This window comes from Aotus nancymaae, unplaced genomic scaffold, assembly GCF_030222135.1.
Source record: "Aotus nancymaae isolate 86718 unplaced genomic scaffold, 86718_ANA_hifiasm-v0.15.2.pri h1tg000016l, whole genome shotgun sequence".
NCBI classification, from domain to species: Eukaryota; Metazoa; Chordata; class Mammalia; order Primates; family Aotidae; genus Aotus; species Aotus nancymaae.
Window position 1 is genome coordinate 48,809,807 of NW_026988428.1, and position 27,550 is coordinate 48,837,356.

Sequence of the window (27,550 nt, forward strand, 5' to 3'; positions counted from 1 at the left end):
TCTGGAGGGTCTTACACCAACAATTAAGTGCTCTGGCTTAGAAGTAATACCCATCATCATTTCTACTCACAATGTATTGCCCAGAGCTGGCTGCATGTTCCCACCCACCACAAGGGGGCCAAAAAGTGCATTTCTACCATGTGCCTGGAAGGTGGAGAGCCAGAAATACTGTGTACAGGGTAGTGATGCCTACTACATATAGGAATACCTATCTCAGGGTCGATGTGGGGATTAAATGAGGTTGCACACATACACACATACAGAAAGACACACACAGATACACATACACACAGTACAGGTGCTCAAAAATGATTATCATTAATCTCATCAAAGATGTATACATGCAAATATTAAATAACAGCATACAGGGGGACTAAAGGCTTTATTATAAGTTTGTAAGACTTTATCATAACATGTACGAAAATGCAAGTTGATGTAATTACTATCTGGTAGATGTTAGCAGATAAAGCATTAGAGCTTGGTTCAAAGTTGGTGCTAGACCTTTGTATTCATCTATCAAGAAGTGATGGTTGAAGTTGTAAGAATATGTAAAATTTACGTGGAAATTTTGGAAAACTTGCATCTCCAACTGTGTACTTGACAGCTTCTCAATATTTAAAAACTTTTCTGATGAAATCAGTGATGATATTAATGAGTATGTTTTTTGATATCATGTAATGAAATGTTTCAACATATGAAAGATCTGTATCACTCAGTGAACCAATATTTTCCAAATGAACAGTGCAGGATGTTACAAAATCATGCAAGGTTAGAAGGTCCATTCAAAATGCAAGACAGACCAATGGGTTTTAATGTAACAGTATGAGGTTCATTGTTACGGTTTCAGACTACCATTTGTTGATCTTTGGTGTGATAACAAAGAATAAAACATACAATTATCTGAAAACATTATTAAAATATTCCTCCCCTTTCCAACTACTTATTTGTGTGATGAGTCCAGATTTTTGTCATGTATGTACTTCTGCCAAAACAACACATCACAACACATGATTGCAGAAGCAGAGAGGAGAATTCAGTTGTTTTCTGTTAAGTTAGATATTCTAAAGAGATTTGCAAAAATATAAAACTTTTTATTATACATATATTTTTATTTTGGGTAATACAGTTAATTTTTACTATAGATGCCATTTTTATAAATTAAGTTTTCAGGTTAAAATAATGTTTTACTATTTTAAGAATAGTCACTTTGTAAATTATTTTTTATTATTTTTAATGGAGTAAGCAAATATTTTAAAAATTTCTTAGTTGTAATTTTTAATAAGTAAATATTGATATTTATAATGATGTAAACGAAAGGTATTTGGAGTCCTTGATAAATTTGGGGAGTGTTGGGAATCCTGAGATCAAAAAGTTTGAGAATGGGTAACCCTAGAGATATAGAAATGAAAGAATAGAAATAAAAAGTCTTCATACAGCTTCTCTTTGGTTCTCCAAACTCCTATATATCCCTGCCACTCTCTTTTCTAAAGTTGGAAGCAATTATCTTTCCTCTAAAATTCCCTAACACTTGCTTTCTACCTCTGTTAACTCATTTAGCTTATGTCTCATGTTCCCACTTAAGGTAATATGTTTTTTTGTTTTTTTTTTTGAGACGGAGTTTCGCTCGTTACCCAGGCTGGAGTGCAATGGCGCGATCTCGGCTCACCGCAACCTCCGCCTCCTGGGTTCAGGCAATTCTCCTGCCTCAGCCTCCTGAGTAGCTGGGATTACAGGCACGCGCCACCATGCCCAGCTAATTTTTTGTATTAGTAGAGACGGGGTTTCACCATGTTGACCAGGATGGTCTCGATCTCTTGACCTCGTGATCCACCCGCCTCGGCCTCCCAAAGTGCTGGGATTACAGGCTTGAGCCACCGCGCCCGGCCGGTAATATGTTTTTTAACAGCACAGACTGTATTTTACATCTTTGCATGTTCATCGGCACCTGATACATTGTTTTCCATGTAGTAGCAATTTATATAGGTGAATTGAGTAACTTAAAAAAAATTTATCTCTTAAAATCACTTCAAAGATCAACTAAGCATTCTGAATAGCCAGGATTCTGTTTCTTAAATTCAATCACAAAAGGATCTCTGTTTAACAAAAGGAATGCCAAATCCTAGCCAATGAGCTATGGATTTCAAGCAGTAGTTAAATGGTTGATCAATTCACTCAACAAACACCGTTTGAGCATAAACTGCTAGGCACTGTGCTGATAAAAACAAAGATTTTTTTATAGAACTTTATAGTAGACACTTAGATTAGTGGTTCCCATGATGAAGTTTTTTCTGTTCATAATACCATGAAAAAGAGCAACAATAGAACTTTTCCCCACAAAACTAAATATATTTTACTTAAAATAATGTTTTTTTTTGAATCTTGAGATCGCTTTCTAGTTCTTGGTGTCCACGTAATCTGTCTTTTCTGCTATTATGGTGAGATTAGGGTTTTGAGACTTTTTTTGGTTGTTATTTAACAAAACTCAAAACTCTTGGCTCCTATAGTTCTGGGTGTGGTGGAAGGGAGCATTTTACTAGCTTGTGAAAACCACTGATGTAGATACTCCTTTGGCATTTATTGGAAAGGGATTTGACCTTTATGTTTGACACTTTAAAACCCCTAGTACAATCAGCTAATTTATTCTGGAGCTAATTATCAACTTTGTGAGTTCTCTAGATTCCTTTTAATACTATCTTTCTTTGGAAGATTATTGTTCAACTACAGGGAAGAAAGTAAAAGGGAAAAAAGATAAACCTAAGACAAAACCCTAGCAGACTAACTTTAATCAAATTTTTGGAAGTTAGAATTCATGGAGGAGATGAAGTAGAAGAGATTTTTGACCAAAATAGGGCATTTGAATTTTTTTTGGATTTCAAGTCAGGTTATATTTTCAACTTTCCACCTCTTCATAGGAACTAGTAATTGTATAACTAATAGATTTTAATTAAAATTATTACCTTTAAGCACTATTCGCAGTTGAAATGGCAGAAATAGCAGCATTGGAAATGATGATCCTGAACAACCAATTCCATATAGTCAGTCTTTTTCATAGTATTTCACTGGATAAGTGAATGACTATTATGTGCCAGGTACTGGGATACAGGGATGAAAGGCACTGTCACTGTCCTTAAGGGGTTTATAATCTAGAAGAGGGAGATATCTAAGCAGATCAGTGCCCTGAAAATTGTTACAGGGGATGTGATAGTATATTTGGTGCTATACTGTGGACTAGAATTGGAGGCGTTAGGAATGGTGGGGGTCGAGACTTGTGGCAAAGATAGTAGGGATCTGGAATGAAGATATGGAGGTGGAAATAGGAAACAGCTGACCTATCAGGAAAATTACCACCATGTTGGTATGGCAGGAATGTGGGATGTGGTGGGTTGTGGAGGTGTGGCAAGAGAAAAGGCTGAAGAGTTTGGCAGCAGCTGAATGCAGAACTTTAGATACTTTAGGTGCTTTGTTTAGGAATTTGGGCTTTCTCAGAAGAATTTACCAGAATGCCACTCCTTCTCCTGGGGTTTGGGTGATAGGAGAGAAAGGGGTTTTCTATGATCAAAAATATTTCAGAGGCACCAACTGAGACAAAGTTAAGCAGGTATATTTGCTGAAGACTTCTCAGACCCTTTATATTGGTTAGAATTTCCATGACTATTTGATCACTTAACTTGTTTGAAGGGCTATCTTGTGTTTCTCAGAACATGGTTTAGAGAACCCTGTGATATACAATGGGGAATCATCAAAATGTTTTAAGCAGGAAATTATGGACAATTATGGAATCTAATTCTGCTCTTAACACATGATGTGATACTGCTCATTAGGTATGGTTCAGTATTTTAAATATCCACTATTTTCAAAATTATCTACCAGAGATTTTGGGAGATTAGGAAGATTCATGAGACATCTTGTCTGGCTTTTTAAAAAATAACATGTTGATTAGGCCGGGTGTGGTGGCTTATGCCTGTAATCCCAGCACTTTGGGAGGCCAAGGCAGGTGGATTATCTGTAAATGTTATTCATCCATGTAGTTAATTGAATAAAAGGCAATGCAAAAGTGAAGAAGTTGAGAATAAACTTGGAGAATTATGGATTTTCTGGTGATCCTTGCTCAAAGCTGATTTCTACAGGGTGTTTAATGCTAAGCTTTTGCCTCTTTTTGGACTAGGATTGTTTCTGGCAATGGTCTTCACTCAGGCAGTTCAGGGAGTACAAATGGAAGAAAGCTAACAAATTGAAACTTGAATTTAGGGGGTCTGGGAGTGGAAGTAGCTGTTTGTTTGGTCCTCAAAATTACCATATTATCAACATACTGAAGTTTTGGTAGATTAACGTAGAGTTAGCTTTACAGATTCTGAAGGTATATCCAAGGAATTTAGAGAAAAAATTTGAAGGTGAATTCTTCTTGAATTAAGTTTCCTTATTACATGTTTATTACACTACCTAGTAGGGAAAGATAGAATCAGAATATCTAGAGTTGGTTGGTGCATCCTGAGGCTTTTTATTGCCAGTTGTATAGTGGTCAGGAGCACTGGCATTGGAGCTAAATGGCCTGAGTTCACAGGTATAAATTAGATTACCCAATTATTTAAAGTTCCTGTCCCTTACTAACTATAAGGGACAGTTAGTTGTAAGTTGAAGTTGCATATGGTGGAACTAGAAAGATCAAATCTAGAAATCTGAGAATGTCTCAGGCTTTTCACCTCCTTAACTCCCTGTTTTTTCCTCTCAGTGTCAAGGGAGAGAATCTCTAAGTAACCTTTTTTTTTTTTTTGAGACGGAGTCTTGCTCTGTTGCCCAGGCTGGAGTGCGGTGGCACAATCTCAGCTCACTGCAACATCTGCCTCCCAGGTTCAAGTGATTCTCCTGCCTCAGCCTCTCGAGTAGCTGGGATTATAGGTGCCCGCCACCATGCCTAGTTAATTTTTTTATTTTTAGTTTCTCCATGTTGATCAGGTTGGTCTGGATCTCTTGATCTCAAGTAATCTGCCCACCTTGGCCTCCCAAAGTGCTGGGATTACAGGTGTGAGCCACCTCACCTAGCCATCAAGTAATCTTCTTGAATTAAGTTTCTTTATTACATGTTTATCACATTACCTAGTAGGGAAACATAGAATCAGAATATCTAGAGTTGGCTGGTGCATCCTGAGGCTTTTCATTGCCAGTTGTGTAGTGGTCAAGAGCACTGGCATTGGAGCTAAATGGCCCGAGTTTACATGTATAAATTAGATTACCCAATTACTTAAGGTCCCTGTCCCTTACTAACTGTAACACTTTAGGCCAATTACTTAACCTCCCTATGCCTCAGTCTCTATATCTAAAAATGATATAGTATATCTGAAATAGATATACTATTTCAGATATTGTATATCTCTATATCTGAAAATGATAGTATATGCCTCATGAGGTTGTGAGGATTAAAAGGCTAATAAATGTGAAGTGCTTAGAGTAGTGCATGGCATATGCTCTGTGCACAGCCAACCACTATCTTTAGGATTTCTCTGTTCTATTGTTTTCTTTAGGATAATTTACTGTGGAAATCTACCAAGTAGTAGTTTTCTGCCCTAAATAAGATTCTTTGGAGAATAGCTTGCTAACTTTAAGTAAGGGTAGATATAAATGGACTGTTAAAATTTTCTAATTCATACAATTAAAACTGCAGCAAATATTTGGCATATTTAAATAATAATAGTAACTAACATTTCTGAGCATATACTATGTGCCAAGAGTTGTACCAAGTACTTTTTACCAACTAACTTATTTAATAATTATCATATAAGTGAGGAAGCTGACGCCTGGAGAGGGTAAGCAGGTTGTCCAAGGTTAAGAATTGGTTAAGGGCATGACTAGCATTCAAACCCAGACAGTCTGTGTCCATGGATCACATGCATCTCTTGTGATATCCCATCTTTTGCGGTAACATATGTATTTTAGCTCTGTTTGTTAAAGTGTAAACATTATTGAGGTGGAAAACATGAGCTAAAAATAATTTTGTTAAAACATTTCAGCATAAAAATACATGTTAGAGCCATATTAACTATGATTCTTTTGTTCTGTGGAAGTGTAATATTATGAGTTTGATTTAACCAGGGCATCCAGAGGCATACATCTGTTTTTTGAACTGTTTTTCACTTTCCATCTCAGCTACGTATTTTCAGTGGTTTATGAGTAATGCCACTTTGCATGCATTTTGCAAACTTCACTCCTTTTCTACTATCCATGCAAGCATTAAAATAATTCAGATAATATCAAATCCTAACCTATGAAATGCATTCCTTGTAGGATTAGAAAATGGAGAACAGTGTGAAAAACTGTGCTTTTTGCATTCTTCAGTATAAAAACTAGACTGCTCTGAAAGCAGTCATTGTCATTGCCCCATTTTGTTGGCACTAATGTCATACTGTTTGGGTGTTCTGTTTTCAAAAAACTGGGCAAAACTAATTTGCCACTAGATGGAGCTCTGGCTATTTGGGTAGAAATACAGGCAACTCAGAATATTAAATCACACAGTCATGTCATGCTGGAGGGCTCCCGGTATTTGTGGCCCTCAGCATTTAATTGTAGAATGCATCTTTGTTCTTTCCCTGACCTGCATGCAGAGTGACATCACTGCCTCTCTTCCTGTGCACTGGCTTTGACATAAGCCAGATGGCTACAGTGGTCGGTAGGCGCCCAGGCTGCCTGGTACAGGAGTTGATGAAACAGAATAGGAAGACGTTTTATGGTCAGCTGTGGAAGCACAGTGAGGCTGCAGCTTTGCTAAGTAATTACATTTACCGTGTGCACTTTATTCCTCACAGAGAAGGGTCACAAGGAAAAAATACATTTTTATTTATAGTGTTGTGAGGTATAGACCTTTGATCTTTTATTAGTCGGTGCGGTAGTCTGCTCCAAAGGAATGCTCTCTTTTCCCTGCTCTGGAGTCACTCGTGAAAATGACATGTTTATTTATGTTTAATGGTTCTTTCAGGCTGTGCATTGTGATACTTGCCTTCCTTTTTCCTCCCCTTTGTCTCCAGTTAGTAACACAAAAATGTTTTAGTCTTGTAGTGAGGTTAGTTTGGGGAAGTCAGAGTTCAGGCATATTAATACAAGCAGATTTCTGTCAGATATACTCCACAGTGATTTAGTAAAATATATTACTGTTTATTATATGTTTGTTCTTCAAGGAGGTCGGAAGGGTCCGGAACAGACTTTTATTTTGGGGTGGGGAGCAGGGGAAGTGTTCAGGAAATGAATAAGACATTAATTTTATATTAATTTTTGGACATTTAATGGTTAAAGTCACTTAAAATGATAATTTGAAATAACAAATATGAAGTTTATTAATCTAATATTTTCCATTTCCATTTAAAGTTAATCTTTATCAATTGAAATATTGTACAAAACTTTTAAGAAAATCCTAAGAATTGAACTTTCAAGTTTAATTTCTACAGTTTTTAGATTCTTCCACATAATTCATTTCCAAATACAAAATTAATTCATTTCCAAATACATTAAAAAACATTTTACACTTTTTATTACTAAATCATGAATATTATTCACAGAATTGACCTAGAAGTTTTAAATCATACAATTAAATGAAAATTCATATTTGCCATGCTTTATTAAAACTTAATGCTGTTTTGAAAGTGAAGTGTCTTAATTGTCCTTAGGTTTTCTGGCTCTCTATTTTACAAAATGAAATTCTAACAAAATGTATCTCTTAATCTTATGATATTTTATAGCCTTCTCCAGGGAGGGAGATTTGCCAATAATTGCTAGAAGGCAGCATGGTGTAAAGAAAGAACATGACTCTGCAGTCTATGGTTTTCTAGTCCTTTTTCCACTGGTTATTTGCTTTGTGCCCTTGGACCTTTGAGTCACAGTTTCCTCACATATGTATTGGGGCATAAAACCTACCTCCTTGGTTTATTGTAAGAATTAAATGATACAATGTGTGTATTAGGCTCCAGACAGTTCCTGTCACATGGTACAAACTCAGTAAATACGAATTCCTTTCAACTGTTTTAAACTTCCTCTTTTTTCTCAACCTCTTGCAAACTGTGTTCACAGATTGCACTGCTATTACATAGCGTGTATTTTATCTCTAAGATACAAATAAAGCTAGATTGAAAGTAAGCTCACTGGCTGAAAAATAGGCATTTGAAATTTATTAGCAATATGTGCATGTGTTCAGTTCCAGATAAAACTGTAGCCATCAGTTGTGCAATGAATGTGTTCAATATTTGTGATGTTTTAATTTGTTTTTTCTTGTTTTTGTTTTTTCTCCTACTCAGCTCTTGCCCCTGTTCTTTGCTTCTCGTTTTGTTGGTGAAGATATCACAGTGATGTCTGCATTCAACCTGCTGCATTTGGTGACAAAGAGCCAGCCAGTAGCCCTTCGAGCCTGTGGGCTTCCCTCAGGTCGCTGCTTGTTGTACTGTACATAGTGAAGGCACTGGGCCAACTGGGTGTTTCTGCTGCAGGAAATGATACACCATCATGCTTTGCTAAATTTCATTTTCTTTTACTTGAGCCCTAATTTGAAGACGGAAATTGGTTATAAATCACCACTCTGCTTTGAGTAACATTCATTTCCACAATCCTTACAACCTTTGGAACATTGTCCAGTTTCCTTGCCCAGTGTATAATTGTCACTAATATTTCATGATATCTTCTTGTTCTTTAATGCACACTACACATCTGCAAATCATAACGTTCATAAGAGGCTGGCAGTCTGAGTGAGAAACTGCCCCAAATCACACAAAATAGGACATTCATCAAGAATAATGAAAATGCTTTTCATTCCACTTGTGGCCATTCCTTTAGGAAAAAATGAAAATGAACAATGTTAGCATAATTAAGTTACCAATTTATTGTAGTTAAAAAGAAAAAAAGTTATACTTAACAATGACCAAATAAACAGAAGTAATATGCATCAGTGGGTTCTTAAATTAGAATCACTGCACGTTTTAAAAATGTGATTTTAAGAATTTAAACAAGTGAGATGTGAAAGTCCTAAATTTTATATGTCTATATCATAAGCTTAATATTTTAATTTTATTATGAAAACCACAATGGTTAAGTATTTTATTTCTGTGAACATGATTATTGATATTGTTTACATTTTTCTATTAGTGTACCTATATGTTACTACATTGTATAGAGAATTTAATTCTAACTCAATAAATGTTAACTATGAGTGCCGGGCATTGTGTTAAGCAGTGAGGATACAGTGATAAATAAGGTAAAGCTGAGTTTTTTCAACAAGTACAAGGTGGAAATGAAACTGTGAGAGGACCATTGAATTATGTTGACCTGACTAGACTAGAGGTATTTATACTTGGTGTGTTATGGTAATTCAGAGGAGGTTGGTCCCAGATCTTTTCTTTAAGGGAAAGAAATGTTGGAAGGAAGGGATGATCTCTGAAGTTTAAGGAGGGCTTTATGGAGAATATGGTGCTTGAGCTGAATCTCAGACTGGGAGCACCAGTTAGTTGGGTTTCTAAGCAGGGTGGTGGGGATGCCATTTCTAACAAAAGGAGTAGCATGGGAAAACATGAAGGCCTGAAAGAGCAAGGCATGTTCAGAGAAATACAGTTATTCATATGGCTTGTTTGGATGGGCAAGGGAAAATAGATGAGGTAAGGAAGGAAGGGTAGCCAAATCATGAAGCACTTTATATAATATTCTAAGGAATTTAAATCTTGGGGAGATGAATGGGAATAATATGACTTCATTTGCATTTTACAAAGATTATTCATTTAGTATTGTAGGAGGTCAGTGCTGGTTTTCCAGATGTTTCTGCGAGAGAGGCTGGTATGGCAACTTGATTAGACAGAGGAAGGTATTTTTGTCTTGAAGCTATATTTAAATAGCAAATACACTTTTTTAAAAAGTAGATTTTATGTCCATTTGTGGTGACATGAGGGTCTAGTGAAGCTTAATACATAGAGGCCCCAACCACTCTTCTCAGTATGCCCCTTGGCCCCACATCCCCTTGCACTGCCACTGTAAAGTGTACTGGAGGAGTCTGAGGCTGAAAGGAGATGTGAAGTGCTGAAGCCTTGATTGTGGTCATTACAGTAGAGTTGAAAAGAAAGATTATAATTGGGAGAGATTCAGGCTGTAGAACCGGCAAGGTTTGTCTGTCGAATTGTATATGATCTTGAGGGAGAACCTCAACCACAAGTTCTTGTGCGAGGCAGAACTTTTTCATTGCTGTACAGTACATATCACAGATGGGCTATGGAGGTTATTTAGATTATCCATAATGATGTTTTCCTCTGGAAAAATTTCAATGTGTAAAAGTATCCAGCATAGTTCTTGTAACATGGGTTTGCCAAATAGAGAGGAGGCTAAATGTTTATAGAAGCAACATTAGTCAACAATGTATTCTTCAAGATATGACAGTCAAGGATTAAAGGGTTTCATAATGAGCTTGTTTAACTGAAATATAAGTATCTTTAAATTTTGATAACAAAATGATTTAAAGATAAATTCCACAAAGCTGATAGTTTTTAAGAAGTCAATCATTATGGTACAGTGCTGAAACAACAAATTCTGTCTGGGGTCAGACTGAGTTTAAAATCTGGCTTTGCCACTGATTAGCTGTGTGCCTTAGCTTCCTTGTTTGTAAAATGGGGATAACAGTAGTACCTACCTGAAAAGGTTACTGTGAGAATTAAATAGATTAGGACATGAAAAGTACTTAAAACTGTGGCTAGCATTTACTAAACATCATGTATGCCTTCACTATGTTCAATATGGAAATTCATGTATTTGTATTAATATAGATTTATGTTTTTCTAATACAACAGACTTTTCAAACTTTAAAATATGTCCTATGTTTCATGTAACTATTTTTTACTTTCATGGGACTCACAAATATACTTTATGTTTGAGAAATAACCATGCTGATCTGTTGTTCTGATCTCTTTATTTTACTTATACATCCAGCTGAACCAGAATTCAAGTCCAATAAATATACAACAGATTTCTTTTATTCTTACTACCCAGTAGTGGTAAAAGCCCAAAGAAACTCTCATCTTTCTTATCTAGGGCTTGTAAACTCATTTTAATTTGAAAAATGAATTGGCTAGAATAGTATTCCACAGTTTCTTGACCATTCAAGCACCACTTAGTTTTTAAAGTTATGAAAGTCAGTCTTTCAGTGTCTACATTTTTTATATCTTGGATTTAGCAAAATCTTTATCATCATTAATTTCTCTAACAGGATTTTGCTGTTACATATATAGTAATGTTGAAGAAATTAACCTCAACAGTAATGAAACAAACTGTTTAAATTTTGAAAAATAAAGATGAAATTGAAATAGGAATTCTAGTCCTTATTACTTTGTATGGTTAGAGAGAGAAGAGGCCAGAACTGGAAATATAGGAAGTAAAGGTGGAAGTTTGAAGTCTTGCTTTAATATACTGTTGCTGGTCAAAACCATTACAACAGAAATCTCAAAAAGATGGCTGTTCCCTAGCCAATACACTACTAATTTTGAGTATTATTCAATATGAAATAATTCCAGAACTAAAATATAATTGGCGCAGGCTCTTAAAGTTGATTATAACTGGATTGACCTGCATGAAGGCCATATCCCAGAAGAGTGATCTATTATTTTTCAGTTTTGACTTTCTTTACTTCTTATTTTTTTAATAAAGTATAGTTTTAATTTAGACCTTATTAAGTGCATCTGAGCTATGGTTCACTCATGTTTGTAATTAAAGGTAATTTTTCTTTCTCAGAATTTTTTCTTAATTTCTTACAACAGTTTCTTTTACGTATTAAAAAGAGCACTGGATTAGGAGTTAGAAAACCCTAACCAAAGCTCTTTCCTTAACTTGGGTGACCTTGAACAATAAACTTTTCTTGATCACGGTTTCTTCATCTTTATGAGGAATTAAAATTAGATAATCTATTTAGTTCTTAAATTCTGTGATTTTTATTAACTGTCACTTATTTTTACTTTTGGCTTTAGGTTAATCAGATCTTAAAACTCGGTACTAACTAATGCTGAGAACTTACAGAGAAGTCTGCTGGGTTGTGTGGGGAGGACACAGTTTCCATGTTTGAACATTAGACTTCCTTGCCTCTTAATCAAGACTGAAGCATTATCTGAGGAGGAATTAGGAAGCACAATTTTATACATAGTTTTAATGCTAGATAAAAATTAAGTGTAACTGTAGTTTAGACTAGATATCATGGTAGCTTTCAGCCAAGTGAAGGTGAAACAAAATTTGTCTAAATAGTACTAATTACAGTAATAAATAATACTTCTTTTCTACCATCATACACATAATATGTGGTTGTGATTCTTACTTGACTTTAGTGGCATATTTAATAGTTTCTATGAATCAAAGAGTCACATGGCTGTAGCTTATAAATATATCATAGTTTTCTAATGTAGCAATTAGAAGTCTTAGTGATATTTTGCAAATGATGTTAGAAAGTCATTGACTATCATCTGTATAACTGGTAATCAGTGGCTTATGGCTCCAGAGCTTAACACAGTGCCTGGCACTTAATAAATATTTGTTAAATGAATCAGTAAACATTTGGAACATTTATATATAGGTGAAGTCATAGCTGTAAGAGAATACAAATTTATTTCAATCTCCTTTATAGGGGAAGATTAAAAGTAAAGTTCATAGTTTGGCTTACTTCTGAATTTATTGTCTAACAATTTTTTTCTCACTTTATTGCATTAATACAATATAGGGGATGCCATAAGCATAAATCACATTGTAGCTAAATAAATAACAAAAAGTAGCAACAGATTCAGTGCATATTATCCAGAATTGCTTTTACCTTTTCTTGCAAACAGTTTGAGTTTTAGTAGTAAACTGTTTGAGGCAGTGAATAAGTATGTATTATACTTAGCATAAGAATCAAGAACTCTGGCCCTTTCAATCACTTCTTTGCAGCAAATTATTGTTTATTGTACTTTAAAGTCTCCATTTGTAAAAAGGAAATACTACAGATATGCATTAAAGCCACGTGTGTAAGTAATAAGTACTTACTCAAGTTTGAGCTGGTAATAGTTCATTAATAGAATTGATGTACTTAAAAAATAATCAAAGTCGTCAGTGTGCTGTTCACTTACTGAATGCATTGACTTTCTATATTAGTTTTTCAGAACCTTTTTTGGGTCATGAAAAATATGGACCACCTACATAGTGCTTTGATAAAAGTTATGACCTTATTTCCAGAAAAGACATGTATATATCTACACATGTTTTCACATCATCTCAAGAAATTTTTTGTTAGGTCTTCTGCAACTCTTCAAGGAGGCCTCTTTGACCACATGTCCAGAACATCTGTTCTAAAAGATACACATGAACCTAATATGAATCTCTCATCAGAACGCAGTGTTTCTGATTTCTGTATTGGTGTCACCAAAGGAATTCTGTCCCTTGTGTTCAGATTAATGCCCTCAGTTTTCCAATTTCACCATTCTTACTGAACCTCTGACCTAACTTTATCTTACCTAACTTCCTTGATTTTATTAAAATGCTGTGGAGAGGATTTTTTTTTAAAGGGAAACAAATAGTTAAAAAAAAAAGGATATACAAATTTCACTTCATAATTCACAAAATAATTTGCAATTAGTTGATTAAATGGTATCCACTTTTTCCAGTAGATGGCACTAGGTTTACATTCCTTCATAGCATGAACGATCATTGATATTAGCACATAGGTGCATTGTGAAAACTTAAACAAAATTATATAAAGAATATCCAGTTAAGAACATATGGATTTATAAACCACAAATTTTTCTGCTTATATTATGTTCAAACAGTATTTGTAGAGCACAAAACCTTTTTCCATTTTCAATAGAATTCTAACTCCCTTATGCTTGGACATCTCAATGAAATTGTCTTTTATGTGTAGACTTTCTATAAACGGAAACAAGTTTTCATAAATTAACTTATCTTGTATCCAAATAGCTGATTTAACAGTCATTTATAGTTTTATATGCAGTTAAATTTTCTTCAGCAGACCACCCAAGAATTAAATTTCACATTTTGTTTTGCTTTGTTTTGAATTTTTATAGAATATTGAAAACGTTACTAGTTTAACATGTTGACTGTTAAGCATGAATCAATTTTTGCATGAATGAAAATATTTTAGAAGACTAAGAAAAATTATATTTAAAATGTTGATTAATGAGTACTCTGTGCACCTATATTTTTCTAAAACACACTGTTTTAGTAGCTCTATGATATAATAAAGTTTTAGTTAATGTTGAAAAGTTGCTGTGCAGCATATAATTACCAGATCAATTTTTAATTATCTGTGGACGATGAATATTAGTTAAGGCTAAATTGTTATACAACAATAAGACTGTATGAATAAGATGTTGGGCATATGGTTTGTTAAGTGTGGATTCTTTTGATTTTCTGTTAAATATGGAATACATTCTTTATATACATTAAGAATTATAAGATACAGTAACAAGAGAGTTTAAATAGGCATGAACAAAAAAGGTAAATTTTAGTTTTGTTTGAGAAATTAATTAGTTAACAATGACCGTAAAGTGTGTAAAACATAAATTCTGAAAATAAATGATAATTCTACAGGGTTAGAGTATCTGGACAATATGGATTTTGGAGGAATCATATAGGTAATTCGATGCTTATTTATCTAAACATATTCACAATAATGTTATGTAACAGATTATAGAAAGGTTTGTTCAAATGAGTTAACTCTTGCTCTCAAGAGACACAAGTTTAATGAAGGAATGAGTCATGAATGACAACTCACAGTTTCACTAACATTGTGGATAGATATTTGATGAATTTTTACTATCATCCTTTCCTAGTTTACAATTTCATCTAAATATTTTATTTAGAGATTGAATTTCTCATGACTGCTTCTGCTAGGTACAGTGTAGTTTAACATTCTTTAAAATAGATTGTATTAAGATGCAGTGGCAAATTATCTGAAATTACCTTTTGTGCCTTTTCGTTTGAATTGAACTATTTACTTGAAAATTTTAAATCCTCATTTCATTTATTTCAATTTCCTAGATTTTAAAAAACATTTAATATATTTACACTTGTATTAGTCATTTAAAAATGCATGTTGTAAAAATACACCTTGAGGCCTGGTGCAGTGGTCACGCCTGTAATCTCAGCATTTTGGGAGGCCGAGGTGGGCAGATCACTTGAGGTCAGGAGTTTGAGACCAGCCTGACCAACACGGTGAAACCCTGTCTCTACTAAAAATACAAAGTTAGCCAGGCGTGGTGGTGGGTGCCTGTAATCCCAGCTACTTGGGAGGCTGAGGCAGGAGAATCGCTTGAGCCCAGAAGCAGAGATTGCAGTGAGCAAGATCACATCATTGCACTCCAGCTTGGCCTACAGAGTGAGACTGTTTATATTATATTCCACTTGAATAGTATTTTAATCTTTCTTCTGCAAATTTTAGATATTACAGCAAATTTCAGAGCTTCTCATCATGTTATTGGTATTGATGAAGAAAGAGATTAGACACTTGATCTGTATTTACTAGTTTGTTTGTACCACCAACTTGCTTTCTGGCCCCAGGAATCTTTGTTTTGTACCTTTTATTCCTATTCTGCATCTGTAAACTGAGATTTACATAACATTCTTGTCAAATCTTTTATAATTAGATATCACCTTCAAGTGAGGGTCCTTACATTAGATTACATTATATTATATTAGATGACATTTTCCAAAGTTTGTTCTGTGTAATTTAAATGCCTTGTTTTAAGGGAGAAGAAATTGGGGAGAAAAAGATGGAGGTGGAAGGGAGGACACCAAAAACGTCTCTGGGAAATGTGATGGGTTTGATCAGGCAAAATCTATTTCTGTTAATGAAAGTCCTTGGTTCCTGCAGAGTAAGCTCCAGGAAGGCAGAGATTTTTGTCTGTTTAGTTCACTGTTACAATTCAGCAACTACACTTGTGTCTGTCACATAATAGGTGTTCAATAAATATTTGTTGAATGAATGAATGCTTGTGAGTAAGTAACATCATCTTATATATCAAAATAATGCCACATTACAAGTAATGTGATCTCTGTTCTTAAGGGATCTACATTCTGGTGAGAAAGATGGTCACCTTGGGTCCAAATTTTATTATCTATAGGATGAAAGGAGTTATATACTTGAAAGTTTTATGATTCTGTATATACACTTTCTCTTTTGTTTTACCATAGAGGCTGGGAGTAGAAGAAGTGAGAAACATTGTGCTTCTTTCCTCCCAGAATGGCAGGCTGGATTCTCAGAACAGGATTTCAAGCAATGACAGTTCTTCTGAAGGATATTGAAGGAATGTGTAGATGTAATTAGTGGGAGGTGGTAGGAGTGGAAAATAAGGAAATGGGGGTAGGAGTGGACAGTGGGCACATGAGTTAGCAATAGATAGGTATGGTAAAGTGTAACCAAGCATGGGTTCAAGAGAGAAACAGAATGGACAAATAAACTAAAGGAGGAAAGCTGCAGACAAGAGAACCTGGCTGTCATTAACCAGATATGCGACTGTGAGTAGTAGCTTTTTGGGTCCTGGTTTCCTTTTGAGGGCTTTGGACTAGAAATTCATCATTTCTCAAATTATAATCTGAAGAACACTGATTCTACTAATTTTACCTTGTAAAATGAATCTCGTCATCAAATTGAGAAAGCATGCATACTACCCTATTTCATAAATTCTAAGATGCACTGCTTTTACATTTTACTTTCTTGGTAATCTAGATGCAGCTCAAAAATCATTGTGACAAGAATGTATCGTAGTTTGGCCACTTTTCCCCCTCTTTTCTAGTGGAGCATAAAATAATGGTGTATCAAATGATCACGTTTAACAGTACACATCAGCATAAGAAAATCTCTGAGAAGTTCTTCAAGAAACCCATGTCACCTAAGTTTGCATAATCTGATTTGACTGTGGAACCTTTCCCTTCTCACCCTGCAAGAGGAATAACTTGTTAGCATTTTTTTTTTTTTTTTCAGAGCCAGTGTTTTAGAGAATGCATTTTGGGGAATGCTGGACCAAGTAATCTCGTAGTCTTAAATCCAGAGAATTAAGAAAATATTAGTTATAATAAAAGAGTTGAATGTGAAACCCTCTAGGTAATATAGGATTTAGAATAGTAATGTAAGTTACTGAATTTTTTTTTTTACTGTCATTATTTATGCTTAAAATTTCACTGATTTATTAAGCAAATATTATTGTTGCTGATTTTAAACTAATTTCTAAGAAACATAGCCAAAGTCATTAGTTAGAAAACATCTTTGGCCGGGCACAGTGGCTCATGCCTGTAATCCTAGCACTTTGAGAGGCCTAGGCAGGTGGATCATGAGGTCAAGTGATCGAGACCATCTTGGCCAACATGGTGAAACCCCATCTCTACTAAAACATGCAAAAATTAGTTGGGTGTGGTGATGCACGCCTATATTCCTATCTACTCGGGGGGCTGAGGCAGGAGAATCTCTTGAACCCAGGAGGCAGAGGTTGCAGTGAGCTGAGATTGCGCCACTGCACTCCAGCCTGGTGACAGAGTGAGACTCAGTCTCAAAAAAAAAAGAAAAGAAAACATCTTTTAGAAAGAAGATTTAAATAGCAATTATTAAAGTGGAGAATAGAATAAGTATTTAAATACAACATATACTTGTTTAGTCCTTTTTCCCAGCCACATTACTAGGTGCTAGGGATGCAAAGATGACTAAAAGATGTATGAGCACTATCTCTCAAGAAGATACTGAATAACTCAGAGGAAGACATGGCTTTTCTTGATGTATCTGAATGGAAAACTAAAGTGGATTTTTTTTTTCTCCACAATTCCTCAGGTTTTCTGGAATGTATAGATTCAGATTTATCTGTTTGTTGAGTGGCAATTGAGGACTTGTTTTTTGGGCATTATGCTTAATTAATTTAGATTTGAAATTTGATTTGGGTGGTAATGTAATTTTGGAAATTTGCAAAGCTGAGTTTTTGACAATATATATTTTATTTTGTTTCTGGTGAAGTATACTCAATGTTACATTTAAGTAAAATTCTGCATGATAATCTTAGAGAGGGCTCCTTTCCTTCCTTTTTGTGGGTGGTTACTGCTCATCTCCCTAGCAGTCGGTGCTCCCAAAGGGGAAAGGGGAAGATGAGAGAGTGAGCTGTTTTTTTGCAAATCTTTTTGATTGCATATGAAATGTAGAATGTAAATGAGCCTGTCTGTTTTTAATTTTTTTTTTATGTGCTATGATGCTCTAGTGAAGACCCCTAGAAAAAAAAAATTAAAAACAGGGAACTCCAAGTTTCTCAGACGTTTCACATGCAATCAGATAGAATTGAAGTTAAGTGACTTTCTCTTCCACTGTTGTCACTTGATGATGGCAATGCCTTTAAAAATTCTCTTTTTACTTATATATCTTGCAAGCAAGAAAATACTCTTTGAATCAAGACATGTTTTAAATATTTCCCTAAACTCTAGGCTTTATGGTCCATATTAACACAAAAATTGTTCCTCTCAGTATTTGCATTAAATTTTGAAGAGTTGATGGGATACTCTTTAGTTTTTTATGGTGCTTAAGAATGCTAATAAAATGACTACTACACTTGAATTCAACAATTAAAAATTTATAACACAAATGTAAGACAGAAAAGTAAAATGTGACTTCTATTGTACAGTCATTCAGGTGAATTATTAATGAATCTTTCATCAGGATGAAAGTAGTGCTAAACCTCTATTGTTTCCCATCAAGAAAATAATGCAGCTTCATGAATGAGATTTTACTATTAAAGCTAGAATTTTAAATCACATTAATAACCTTTTAGTACTGTGAAAAATACAAATTTACTCTCCTTGACTTACAGTAAGAAAATGTTTGCACATTTTTCTCCTTGATTTTAAAACTGCTTTTTAAACTTCTCAGTTCCTCAATTTCTCCCTTTTCCAATCTGAATCTACATTTTATCCTGATTGTTTTTTCTTTGTTAAATTAGCTGCTACTGCTTACATGAAAAACTGCATACTTTTCATCAGGATAGGGTAATGACCACCTTGACTTGTACACATTTGATCATATTATATCTATTGGGATGTCTAGATGTAGTTCTCTGTTTGGATCTTTTCTGGCATCCTGTGAATGCTGTTGGTATTAATTATTTGAGTTTTCTGTATTTCATTTATAATCAGATATGATTAAATCTAGTAGGGAAAAATTTTTAAGTGTTAATCTCCTTTTTGTTAACTCTCTTTACACAAAACTTTGCACATACCTTTACTGTTAGACTGTACATTGTATAGATTGTTTGTCTTACCTTTTCTGCCACCATTTCCTGATGAGTTTCCAAAATTCATCACCAGAAATACGTGTTCTCCTAGAACAAGAACACTACCTTATTTATTTTTAACTTTCCAGTGCTTATCACAGTTCTTGATTCACTGCAGATGTTTAATAAATAGTGTAGAAAGTATAAATTAATATTAGGCTCAACAGTTTTTATCTTCGAAGAATTACAATGTGTTTGGGAAAATAAAGCAGAAAGGAATGAAGATGTTTGAGAATAATTGCATAATACTGTATCTGCCCATTTAAGTAGTGCCTTGTAGAGTAAATACACTAATACTAAAAGTGCTTATAGCACTGAACTTATCAGGATGTGTATCCTTGGAAGGAAAACTTGCTTGACAACATCTTCTGAGTGTATTTATTCAAACCTTCAGTATAAGAACCGTACTGAAGGTCAATTTTATCATTCAACTATGCACCACTAAAACATATGGTCTTGTTTAATTCAAGAAATTTACAATGGTATGTTGCCTTGGCATGCTTATAATGTCCATTGATGTTAATTAGAACACTGTGCATGCATCAATAGAATATAACTGAAACTGACCTTGTGAAATTGTCATATGTGAAGTAATAGTAAAACAGCAAGAAGGTATTAAATATGACTATTATGACAGATAAAGATATGATTTTTCTTACATATAGAAAAGAACAAATCTTTACCTTAAGAAGAAATAATTGTCTGTTTTCTGAGTCCTGGAACTCATAGATTTATTTTTGCGTGTTTTATATTTAGGGCTTGGAGAACAGATAAAATTAAACTGAACCAAAATGTAAAAATTAAGAATGTTTTAAAAATAGAACAGGCAGTAATTTGATATTTTCTTTGGTTATGGATGTTTCCTGCCATAGCCAGAATATCACTCTGAAGGGGAGAGTTAGGTGTTACAGAAGGGTAACAGCATTGTTTGGCCAAAAGGTTTTTTGTCCTCTAGGCTCATCCAAAATTCATCACCAGAAATGGCCATTGTGTATCCTCTTACATATTATTCCAAGTTGAAAATGATGATCTGTAGTCTAAAAAGAATGACTTTAAGTAGACAATGCAAATTAGCAGAACCTGCTGTCTGATCATAGTTCAAAGTTCAGCCAGAAAAATACTCTCCAAGAGCTATTTTGAGTGTAGCACTTTGCTGAATGGGTATTCACTAAACTTTCTCTTGAAAGTAAAAAAGGTAATGCTAAACAATGTCTGTATTAAGATATGTAGTTGTACATTTCCTGGTTTAAAAACATATTCCTTCTATGTTGAAATTTGCTTATCTACTCCATTCATATTCAGGTTTTAGCACTTGCATTGAAGCTACCTGTCTCTGTCTCTGCCACTGGAATATGAACTTGTTAGTGTTTTCATCTCTTGCATTGGCCATTTATGCCATGTGTTCAGAAAGCTCTTCCTTCAGAGATCAGCACAGCCACCTTCCTCTCTTTCTTCAGGGCTTTGCTCAAATATCACCTCAGTGAGACTTCTTGACTACTCTGTTTAAAGATTATAATGCTTATTCCTTTCACTCCCAGTCCTCCAGTTTTCCTGTTTTCTTCCTGAATACTTACTACCTTGTAAGAGACTATGTAATTTACTTGCTTACTTTCATTGTATTTTGTCTGTCTTTCTTTACCCCTACTGGAACGGGGGCTCCAGGAAAGTAGATCTTTATTTTGTTCTCTGGTATATCCTAAGTCCTTAGATAATGCCAGCAGATAATAGGTACTCAATAAATAATTATTGAATGAATGAATATATCTTACTTAGCATAGTATCTGGCAATCTGTAAACACTCAACATTTTTGATGACTTGAACAAACAATTTAAGAAAAAATCTTGGATCAGTGGTCCTCAAAGTAAGCCCTGCAGCCCTAGTTTTGTGGAAACCAGAGGACTGAAGCAAAAGTGTCCTGTCATCTTAGATTGTATGTTAATCTCAGGAATTTTTTCCTATATAAGTCTACTTTGAGAGAAAAATCAGAATTGAATATGGTTCTACAAATAGGGAGCTTTTCTTCCCCCTGTACTTTCTTGTTTTGTCTTATCATAAGGCCTTTATTGAATTATTAGAATGCAAACAAACAAAAAATGATGATTTATGGCATATATTTTATATTTTAATCTAAAAATGGACTAGATTTGGCTTTTCCAAATGGCCCATTATTTAGAAGTTCTAACACTACTATACTATGCCTGAAGTAAAAATTTACTCAGTTTTCCAGGGACAGATTAATAAGCAGCCAAATTTACAGTGAAAAATAAAGTATATCACCTTTAAATATAGCAGGAAGACATTTCAACATGAACTTTACTGTTTTAACCTACTAAACTCAAAGCAAAACAAGATATTCTTATCTCTTATTCATTTATTATCTTGGGAAAATATTTAATAGTTTCATTTTTTCTGATCCAAGAACCAAAATTAAAGTTATGGGATCCTTAGGTTTTGTTTTGTTCTGATTTTTCACACCGAAATATAAAATTTATGACTTAAAAGTACTGTAAGATTTAGGTAACAGATCTAATTTACTTCTTAACAGGAAGTTCAAAAGCCTTTCAGTGTTTTATAGACTTTGTGAGAATCCCATATGAAACCTGTCACTGACCCTATGTTGAAGGAGTAAATACAGGGAAAAGAGACATTGGCTAATAGATAAATGTATGTAACTTTTCTGATGTACTGAGGTGATTATTGCTTTTTCCCCCTTATTATTTTGCTAGTTTTTAAGCTGAAAGCTGTTGTATAGTTAGAGAAGAAAGAAGGAAGTTGTATCTTTTCCTGATTGAAAATATGATGACTGGCTGGGCATGTGGTGGCTCACGCCTGTACTCCCAGCACTTTGGGAGGCTGAGGTGGGCAGACCACCTGAGGTCAGGAGTTTGAGACCAACCTGGCCAACATGGCCAACATGGCAAAACCCGTCCCTACCAAAAGTACAAAAATTAGCTGGGTGTGGCGGTGGATGCCTGTAATCTCAGCTACTCTGGAAGCTAAGGCTGAGACAGGAGAATCACTTGAATCTGAAAAGTGGGGGTTGCAGTGAGCTGAGATCATGCCACTGGACTCCAGCGTGGGTGACAGAGCGAGACTCTGTCTCAAAAAAAAAAAAAAAAAAGAAAAAGTGTACGACTAGAAAAAAGAAAATATGACTAGGGCAGTCAGACAGCCCTGGGTTTGAATTGATATGTCTACTTTCTGTTTGTCCTTAGAAAGGTATGTTATAACCTCACCAAACCTCAGTTTCTGTATCTGTAAAACAGGCATGACAGCCACCTTCTAGAATTATTGAGAGGATTAAATGTATTTATGTGAAAGTGCCTAGACATGCGCCTGGCATGTAGGAGGACTCAAATTTTAGTTTTATTTTCTTCCTTCACTTCCCACTTTAACCATTAAAACAAAAAAAAGACAAAGTATGAGGAAAATACTATTCCCAGGGAAATATTACGGAAAAAGAATTACCAATAAAAGATTGCAGCACACTGAAATACTGGACCTGGCTATCTTTTAAAAGACAATTTTAACCTCAGAATTCGCTGTAATCAAAATGAAGTAAGTGCTAATGGCTATGATTCTTACAGGAGATCTGTGAGGATGGCAATACATAGTGAAGCTGACTTGTTTCAGATCACGTGGCTGGGAAGCAGGCAGAGCCAGAAAGCAAACTCTTGCTGTACGTTTACTTGTACTAATAGCAGGAGCTTCATATTGGGGCTTTGAAACAATACTGGCCTTGAGGCAACAACATAGGACAAGACTCGATATAAAAAGAGACTTTGGGCATATTTCAATAAATAAAATACACTTGGACTGGGTTCAAGATGGATCTGATCTATCCCAAAGTTACTCTGTAGGGAATGGTGTTATGATTAGATACCCAAATGGCAGTATTATCTCCTCAAATATGTACTTGTGTTACATGTGTAAACACATACTCACTTGTGCCTTCAAAAGACACTATTAAATATTTAAATAAAAGGAAAAATCTTTCCCAAACATACTTCTAAGCCAATTTAGAGGTCATGGAACAGATGTCATATAATACTGATGTTAAATTATCCTGTGTAATAAGAAAATTACAGTACCTAAGTGAAGATAGTAAAGGGAAACCATCCGGTGAATTACTCTAGAATTTCAAAATGAAATGATTTTTTCAAGATTAACAGTGGCACCATATGACTTTAGAAAAGTGAGTCTGATAGGAAAAAAGGAAATCAGAGACAAAGTGAAGCTTTTCTGTGTTTATATATGCCAATATTTGGTTCTGATGATAGAAGAGCTAATGTAATATTACAGCTTTCAATTGTCCAGGAAGTACATTATTATTAAAGGGTGTAGCAAGACATTTATTAAAATCTGACTAACTTCTCATTGAGTTGTTTAATGTAGAGTCACAATAGTTGTTTCTAGTCTACATATATTTCCTTTCGGTACTAGACATACTTTAAAAACCTAATTATTTTGAGAATATAGTATAACTAAAGAATGAAAACGTACAAAGTTTGACAACTTTAAATAATCACTAGCTATTTCTTAAAGGACAAACCTCACTTACAGTTAGGAAACAATATTTATATTTAAGGTTGTAAAGCCAGGATGTAGAAAAATTTGCTAATTTGGAAGATGACCTTTAAGTGCACCAAAACCAAATAATTTGTAGGCTATGACATAGGGCACATTCCTACAAAATTTGTGTGAATACTGCTTTAGTGGTTCTTAAAAGACAAACAAAGAAAGCTGGAATGAAATCTTTATTCCCTTCCCAAATAAGACGGAGACTAACAAAGGAGTACAGCAGCACTCTTTCAAGGCTTGCCATTAAAACGAGGTCTCTGTAGCACAGTTAATGAGATGTTTCATAGTGGAAAACAATCTGTTTTTAAGAATGTTTAGATCAAAAGTAATTTCTAATCTATGAAATAAAGTCTCTTCAATACCCTTCATTCACTAGTAAAGCTTTTATGTTTGTATTATTTACTTCAATCATATGTTTTCAATTTTACCTTTTTTTCTTGTACAAATACTTGACATGGTTCATCAATACTGACCAACAGTTTTATTCTCTTTCTTCAGAAAAGAGAGATTCATGAGAGAGGGAGAATGAAAAAGAGAGAAACATCTTTGCCTAAACGATTTGCAAGCATCTGTGCTTTAAGCTACTTTTTATGAACACTCCTTAGTAAATGACTCAAGGTAAAAAAGCAGAAAAGCATCCAATGTTAGGAAATTGCAATCCAATACCATGTAATTTAAACCTGCAGTTGCTTCTCTTGTACTAAATGACATACAGATGGGTAGCTTAGTTCTCTCAACTTTGGGAACACAATTGGTCTTTTTGTATGAATGGACATATATTAACAAAAATATTTTGGATAGAATTGTTTGATTTTAATTGTAAATATTTTAATTATGCCATTGGAAAGAACAATTTTAACCAGGTTGTTTTTTCATGTTATATTTGCAATTAATGATTTTGTGACAATGTTAACTAAGAGACACCCCTTCCAACAAATAAATGAAAATAAAACAATTTTTAAGAAGTCTGTACTGAATTGAGCAGAAACTCACCTATCACTGTGGACTGATTATTTAAGAAAGATCCACTCTGCATTCAAGCTATTGAGAGGCTTGTTCTGACAGGACAGACATTTCTCAGGGAAACATTTCTACCTAACCCGTCAACAACAGCAAAAATACAAGTTGTAGGTATTTGGATAAAGCCTAGGGTAAGACGGGGTCCAGTGAGATGAGAGATCAACATGCTGTTAGTGACATGCCAACTGTGCCTGTGGATCTTTCCAGGCCAGAGAAGGGCCGAAGTATTTGTGGAAGGTCAGCAGAGGTGCTGTCTGACAACCTGCAGGCCCATTCCAAGGTGTATCTTGCTGTTTGGCTCTGGCTTGCTCTTTTGCTGCCTCCATTTTCACTTGTGGAGAATCAGCCACTCTATCTTGGTGGCCCTGATTTTGCAAGCTGATACCATTTTTCAACCCCACAGTCAGGGTAACCGGCTAGATAATGTTTTCCTAGTTTAAGGTCAGCGATCTCATACTATGACATTAGGTACCCTGAAAGTAAAAAAAGTGGGAAGCATTTCCACTCCTAAATCGTATTTCTTCACATTTCAAAAGGAGTTGAATTTAATATTTAGGAAACTAAGCAAGCTTTCTTCTAGTAACTTCAAAACATGGCAAGAACTCTTTCCATTTAGGACCATCTGCAGGCTTCTTTCCCACTGTGATGGATGGCAAAGAAAAGCAATTTTACTGCAGTGAGTAATGGCTGCCCTGTCCTGGAGTTATATTTCTTTTCAGTCATTTGCTCAGGTAAAATAAAATACTGCATATAAACAGGTGTTGTCTGAACATTTTACTGCAGGCTGTATAGGTTGAAATAAAAGCTGCCATTGTTATTAGAATCACATTAGAATTATTTAACTATTCAAATACACTTAATCAGTGAAGTCTTCCTAGATATACTTTGCAAAAAGAAAATGTAGCTTTCTAAAAATCATATTCACGTTTTCTTTTTTCTTTGTCTTTCTCCCTTTCTATTTTTCTCACTTTCTTTAAAACTTCTTGAATCTACATTAGTGAAAGTGCCGTCTCCTGTAGTTTGTTGAAAGTTTCTTGCTGCCCATTTCACGTGGTAAGATACAGTCTTTAAAGAGAGAGTTATGTATACAGAATCTAGTGAAGTTTCTGATGGAATCATGGAGAACAGCAATTCCTGGTCATAGAAAATTATATTTTTAGGGTTCAAAACATAGGATGGTAGTTAAATCATCCAGAATGGAAATTGAATTTGAATGGTTTTAGGCTATTCTACTAAGTTGCAAAATTATTGCAGATTTATGGTTTAACTTAATATGCCCACCATTTTATATATACAGTGTAAATGCTTGTAAATAGACTTATGTTTTTGAATCTATTTGAAAAAGAAAAGGTTTTCAAGATACTGGGAGATATAAAGGATGTATTTTGTGAATGATCAGTGAGTTTTTAGTATACATGCTAGAGACTTTGGCAATAGCATATTGTCTCTGCTCCAGTGGAATCATCTGAATTTTAAGAAACATTCTTTTTAAACTTAGAGAAATAATGAGCTGCAGTTCAGGTAAGCATTTCCAGTGCATTAGAGACTGGTCTTGTCATTGACAAGTGACTGCAGAAGCTGTGCTGTGGCGGCCAGCCAAAGCAATTATTTAGGATTCAAGCTAAAAAGACTTCTTCTCCCATATCCTCTCTCTTTTCAGGGTCATGTAGGGATAAAAAGAACTGTAAGGTGGTCTTTTCCCAGCAGGAACTGAGGAAGCGGCTAACACCCCTGCAGTACCATGTCACTCAGGAGAAAGGGACCGAAAGGTAAGGTGAGCTTTAATAAAAAGTCATTAAGTAAGAGCTAGATTTCTTCTCCTCCCGCCCCCTGCAATCCTCTTCCTTGCCAATTAATTTAGAGAATTTTATACTTACTTGCTAAAGTCTACAAATTAGTATACTTGAAAAGGTTGAAACGGTATTGTTTAGGTTAAGACTGAGTTTTACTTGTTTTTTTCTCCATTTAATGAACACTCCATATCTGATGTAAAGTCACAAAGCTTTTGTTAAGGGCCTGTTTTTAGTTTACTACAAAATGTGTGGAAGTAATAGCGATTTAGGTACATTTTTTGGGAAGACATCACAGTAAGCAAAACCATGAGGGACTTGGCACTATGCCAGGATGCTGAAATTTTGAAGGTGGCCATTGTAAGTATAGACGTTTTGGCTGCAAAAAGAAGGTAGCATAATTTAGTTCTTTTCTACCCCACTCCAATTTCTTTTTGAAGCACATGTGGAGAAAGTATTTATTGGCTCATTTGTGGTTGGAATGTCAAAAATTTTCAATAACTGCCCTCACATGGCTTTGGTCCTTGGAAGTTCGCCCTAAGTCCTGAAAAAAAGAATTTGTTCACTTCCAAGACTGTTTTTAGTGAATAAAGCCTCTCTCAGCTGATTTCAGCTCAAAGGTAACTTGCCAAGGTCCAATGACTTTGTTGTCTAATTTAGACCATGGAGCTTGGCGTAAGACCGTAGCTTACTTCTGATCCAAATTTATTAATGATGTAACTTCTTGTTTTCATTCATGAACTGAAAGAGCTCTCTGCTACACATGGGATCCCTGTTAATAGGCAACACTCTCTTCCTGTCACAGTATCTGCTGTTTACTGAATTTACCAAATGCTGAATCTCTGACGAAGTCCACCCTTATCATACAATGAGCTAGC

The 27,550-nt window shown here is 34.8% G+C and overlaps 1 protein-coding gene across 3 annotated transcripts in view; it reads left to right on the forward strand.

Moving 5' to 3' along the window:
- Window positions 1-27,550, forward strand: part of MSRB3 (methionine sulfoxide reductase B3) — a 186,150-nt gene that overhangs the window by 22,858 nt on the left and 135,742 nt on the right. Inside the window, exons 2-3 of one of the 3 annotated variants that reach the window (XM_012444913.2) lie at window positions 8,277-8,403; window positions 26,543-26,651. In XM_012444913.2, coding sequence (XP_012300336.1) covers window positions 8,328-8,403; window positions 26,543-26,651 — 185 coding nt within the window. In that variant the 5' untranslated portion in view covers window positions 8,277-8,327. Of the gene's footprint in view, window positions 1-8,276; window positions 8,404-19,445; window positions 24,481-26,542; window positions 26,652-27,550 lie in introns of those variants that run through there. The other 2 variants (XM_021670230.2, XM_012444910.3) reach the window with 2 other exon arrangements.